Here is a 5,796-nt window from a genome sequence, read left to right on the forward strand (position 1 = left end):
AAAAAAAAAAAAAAAAAAAAATTCATTCCTTTTTATGGCTGAGTAATATTCCACTGAATGGATACACCACATTGTTTATCCATTCATCTACTGAGGAACACTTGGATTGCTTCCACCTTTTAGCTAGGATGAATGTTACTATGAAACATTCATGTACAAGTTTTGTGTGGACATGTTTTCTTCTGGACATATACCTAGGAGTGGAATTGCCAGTTCAAATGGCAACTGTACAATTGCCTGAGGAACTTCTAGACTGTTTTGCAAATCATTTTACATTCCCACCAGCAATGTACAAAGGTTCTAATTTCAAATCCTCAGAAGACACTATTTTTATTAATATTACAGCCATCTTAATGGGTGCAGTGTTTGGTTTGCATTTCTCTACTGATATATGATATACAAATGACCAGTATGCACATGCAGAGACACTGAGTATACTTGTCAGAGATACTGAGTATCTCTGCATGTCTCTGCATGTGCATACTGGTCATTTGTATATCTTCTTTGGAGAAATGTCTATTCAGATCCTTTGATCAATTTAAAAATTGGGTTGTCCTTTCAATTTTTTTTTTTTTTTTTAAGACAGGGTTTCACCATGTTGGCCAGGATGGTCTTGATCTCTTGACCTCATAATCTGCCCGCCTCAGCCTCCCAAAGTGTTGGGATTACAGGTGTGAGCCACCACGCCCAGCTTCAATATTTTTAAGATTTATTCATATGTTCTGCATACAAGTTCCTTATTTAATATATGATTGGCCAACACTTTCTCTCATTCTATGGGTTAGTATTCTATGGGTTGGTGAAATTACTTTTGCACCAGCCTGATATATCTTTTTGAGGGTCTATTAAGTGGTGAGTTAAATCCACTTCTACTATTTACACTATTCTCCTCATGGTCAAATGCACTGGGTAACTTATAAGTTCATTTTTCTCCCTGGACATCTCCCTCCTGATATCCTCTGTCCTGCTCCAGTCTGGACGAAATACTCTATAGTTGTGCTGCAAAGCTGTTATCTTGGTTCACTGATTTTTGCCATCTCTGCTCTTCCTTGATTTACTCTTAATTTCTGTGGAGTATATCCTTCAGCAGCCTTTGAAAAAAAATGGCATGGGGAGTAAAGTTTGAGATCTTATATGCCTGCAATGTTTTTAATTCACATGTGGAGACAGCCGGCCTGGTCACAGAATTATTATTTCCTGGGTTTAGCCAATGAGAGTTTGGTTACAAATGGATAATTTGTTAGCTATATCAATTTGGTTCCTGAGGTTCAGAGAGTAACTAGGTAATGGTCATTTGACAACAGATGTCTCAAAAAGCTTACCATCCATTTGCTAAGTGAGTTTGGAGAGTATAAATTCAAACAGGAATCTGTCCTCAGAACTCTGAAGTCATTGATCCACCATCTTTTGTCATCCAGATTTGCTAATAGAAGTCTAACACAAATGTAAATTGGTTCCTAAGTGTTTTTTTTTTCCCAGACACTTGCAGGATTTTCCAATTACTCTGGAAGTTCTGAAACTTCACAGTGCTATGCCTTGATGTGCATCTTTTTCATTCATTACACTTCACACTCTGTTGTCCCTTTCCATCTAAAGTGTGAAGTTCTGGAATAGCTACTGTATTAGTCCATTTTCACACACTATATAGAACTGCCCAAGACTGGGTACTTTATAAAGGAAAGAGGTTTAATTGACTCAGAGTTCAGCATGACTGGGGAGGCCTCAGGAAACTTACAATCACGGGGGAAGGCAAAGTGGGGAAGCAAAGCACCTTCTTCACAAGGCTTCAGGAGAAAGAGTGAAGAGTGAAGGGGGCAGAGCCATTTATAAAACCATCAGATCTTGTGAGAACTCGCCCACTATCATGAGAACAGCACAGGGGAAACCACCTCCATGTTCCAATCACCTCCCACCAGGTCTCTTCCTAGACATGTGGGGATTATGGGGATTACAATTCAAGATGAGATTTGGGTGGGGACACAGACAAACCATATCAGCCATTTATGTTATTTCCAATAACCCATTGCCCCATTTCATTTCTTTATTCTTTTAACTTTTTTCACTTTCTTAAACTGTTAGTCTGGTTTTAGACCCCTATGTTTCTCTTCTGTGGCTTTCATCTTTTCTCTCACTTTGTCTCTTTCCGTTCTACTTTCAGGAACATTTTCTCACTCAAATCTTCCAACACTATTAATTACTTTTGAATTTTAAATATTTTTAATTTTAAAAAGCCCTATTGCTTTGATATTGTTTCACTTCCAATTGTTTTATGAATGTGATTTCTCCAGAAATCTTTCAAACTAGTTTCCCCATTTACTACAAAGCACTGTTTTATATTTAAAAAATACTGAAAAAAGTCCATTTTCATGTTTTTAAATGTTTATGTAATACTCCATCAAAACATCAATGTGCTGAAGATTTTAAGCAGCATGAAGCATCATCCGATGCTTTTGTTTCTTCCCCCCTCACTTCCCCACCCCAACCAGATCTGTTTTTGATGTTTAGCCTAGAAGGAGCAAGAAGGATGAATTGAAGCAGACTAGAGATCAAGTTTGTAGTCCAGATGAGAAATGATGAACGTCTTCTCTAAGGTCAAAGCGGTGAGGTAAAGGCAAAAGGATAGCTGACAGATGTTAGGAGGTAAAGGGGCACAGGACGTGGTGAAAAACTGGTTAGGAGAAGAGGGAAGAGAGAAGTCTAAGTTATACTCAGATTTGTGGTTTAGAAAACAGGAAGAATAGGAATTTCTCCCAGTCAAGTCCTATTATAAATATTTTCATTTTTGTATTTCACTTTGAGTCTCAATTTAGCAAGATAATATCCTTTCAGTCAGCAAAACACCTGATTACTACTTACTAATATTAAAGATGCAAATATTTACTAAACATTTTTCTCATTTTAGATGCCTATCATTTTATTTCTAAAAAAATTTAATTATATTTACTCACTAACATACTTACATTTAAATACTCCAATGTAATATATTAGGTATATTAAACATATAGATGCTCCTCAAATGAAGAATATAGTCTGATCTGGCTTTATACACAATAAAGACAATTTAAAATGTAAAAAACTGGGCTTAAAAAATGCAGCCAACCACCCGTTTTATTACATTTTAACAGGTATCACCTTCTAAAAAGTCCTTCTCAGAGCTATTTCTTTAAACCCAACATTTACTACCTTAACAGATGAGTTTTTTAAATGAGAAATTTTACTTTCAACTCACTGATTTTATACTTAGAGGCTTTAAAATTTTCTAGAATATGTTAAGACCTGAATTAAACCATTCTCACCATTATTTTTCCAGGATTGTTTGCTAAATGGCTTGTTTTTACATAAAGCTTTAAACACATCTACCATGGATAGTAAAAAAAAATGAATACTTGAAACTATAAAACCTACCAAACCAAGTGCCAATGGATTATCACTGCTTTTTCCTTCTTTTATAAGAATCATTACTATGAACTCGCACTCGTTGGTGCACTGAGGATGCTATTTTCATGCTCTCTTTCTTTCTAAAGGTCTTCTCTACAGCTCCAGGTTTCCAAAGTAACAACTGTGCATCTTCTCCTCCAGTCAACAAAGAATCATCTTGCACATTCCAACAGAAAGAACGGACTGTAGCAGCATGCCCTCCCTGAAGGCTAGTCACATGGGTCAGTCCTGATGTGGTACAGTTCATCAAGTGAATCCTTCCTTTGTTTGTTCCTCCAATAACATGCAATGTATCTGTCTTTTCATGATACAGGCCACCAATCAAATAGTCCAAAGTATCTTCTTTCATGTTAACTACTTCTCTCACATCCTGAATGTTCAAACGTGTAAATGGTTCATCAGTATCCAGATGATTAAGATCCCACCAATAAAATCCTTCATCATGTGTCATGCAGTAAATCTGTTTATAACCTTTCCCAGACCAACCAATACAGCTTACTGATGAAACTGAGTTACAGGTTGTAACCAGTGCATCCTCTTCATTATCAACATTAATATCAAATACATTTACCAGGCCATCAGATGAACCTGAGACTACCATGTTGGAATTGCTGGGATGGAAACGTACTTGAGTAACATCATCACTATGTGTCTCTGAATATGCACCAAGTGGGTCTTTAGTTGTAGATAAATCCTGAGAATTCATCCTTACATCCCAAAACACCAACAATGCATCATCATCAACTTTTTCTGTACCAGCACAAATAATATGATCATTACAATTAACATCAAAACTGATAAAAATATTGGAAGGGTAACCCTTGAAGAGCTGAACAGGTTTTTCTCTGGCTACTCGAGCATCCCAGCATTTTACAGTGCCATCAGTACATGCTGAATATATATTGTCACAGGAATTTGCAAATTTGACTCCATTAAGAAGTCCAGGATGTCCACTAAATTCTCGCAGTACATTTAACCTTTCTTTATCATATATTCGGATTGATGCATTAGAACATAAAACAGCAATCAGGTTTTCCTTTCCTGCTTGCACAGTCTTCGATGTGTCTATACCAAGAAGGTAAGTGGGCTCTTCGGTTCCTGAGGAACATTTAACAATGTGTAGATTAGCAAACTGTTCCTCAATCTTTTCCATATCAATAGTAGCATCCAAGGGTATTAAAACTCTGTAAAAAAAAAAAAAAAATAGTAATTTAAAAATTAATGCTTAATAATGGAGATATATAAAAAAATTTAACTTGAAGCTTCCCTAAAATTACAATTAAATCAGGAACATCTTCCTGAGGGCCTGCATGAATCAAACAATAGAAATGTATTCTAATACTCTAATCATTCCCTTACTATGATGTAATCAAAACTCAGTTGCCTTCTAATTCAATCACTCTTTAATACTGAATTTACTGCCAGGAGTAATCGCTCACATCTGTAATCTCAACACTTTGGGAGGCTGACGTAGGAGGATTCCATGAGGCCAGGAGTTAGAGATCAGCCTGAGCAACATGAGAGATTCCCGTCTCTACAAAAAAATAAATTAACTGGGCATGGTGGCCTATGTCTGTAGTCCTAGCTGCTCAGATGGCAGAGGTAGGAGGATTGCTTGAGACCAGGAAGTTGAGACTACAGTGATCCATGATCATGCTGCTATACTCCAGCCTGGGGAATAAAGTGAGACCCTGTCTCAAAAAAGAAAAAAAAAAAAATGCTGAATTTACTATATATATTTTATGCTAGTAAGAGAATTAAAAACATTTACATATACCACCCAGTAGTTCCTTTTAGCTCAAACCCAATTATTGGTTCTACATAAGTCATCCTCAGCACTGATAAGGATCTCCACTTTGGAATAATCTTCTCCTGGCCCCAGCTGCCTTACACAACTTTAGAATTTAAACATAGATATGTAGTGCAAAATAAAAAAAAAAAAAAATGGGTTTCCTAAAAATATTCATGCCTTAATCCCTGGAATCTGTGACTATGTTAGGTTACAGAGGAAAATTGAGGTTGTACATGGAATTAGGGTTGCTAATCAGCCTAATTTAAGACTAACCTTAAAATAGGGAGATTATCCTAGATTATCTGTTATCACCCTGGACCAAGATAATAGCAAGTGTCTTTAAAAGTGAAAGAGGGAGGCAGAAGAGTCAGAGAAGAGGTTCCTATAGAAGAAAGGCACGGAGAGATACAATGTTGCTGGTTTTGAAGACAGAAGCCACAAACCAAGGAACCAGGATGGCCTCTAGAAACTAAAAAGCAAGAAAACATTTTCCTCTAAGCCTCCAAATGGAAATGCAGCCCTGTTGACATCTTTTTTTTTTTTTTTTTTTTTTTGAGACGGAGTTT

General features: G+C 36.5%; 1 protein-coding gene across 5 annotated transcripts in view; it reads right to left on the reverse strand.

The window, feature by feature from the left end:
- The window catches only part of WDR89 (WD repeat domain 89), a 66,832-nt gene that overhangs the window by 16,063 nt on the left and 44,973 nt on the right, over positions 1-5,796 (reverse strand). For 2 of the 5 annotated variants that reach the window (XM_017533957.2, XM_037740438.1), the window contains exon 3: positions 1,669-4,622. In XM_017533957.2, the coding sequence (XP_017389446.1) occupies positions 3,428-4,591 (1,164 nt within the window). In that variant the 5' untranslated portion in view covers positions 4,592-4,622 and the 3' untranslated portion in view covers positions 1,669-3,427. Of the gene's footprint in view, positions 1-1,668; positions 4,623-5,796 lie in introns of those variants that run through there. The other 3 variants (XM_017533959.2, XM_017533958.2, XM_017533961.2) reach the window with 2 other exon arrangements.

This window comes from Cebus imitator, unplaced genomic scaffold (genome assembly GCF_001604975.1).
Source record: "Cebus imitator isolate Cc_AM_T3 unplaced genomic scaffold, Cebus_imitator-1.0 Scaffold83, whole genome shotgun sequence".
Lineage (NCBI taxonomy): Eukaryota > Metazoa > Chordata > Mammalia > Primates > Cebidae > Cebus > Cebus imitator.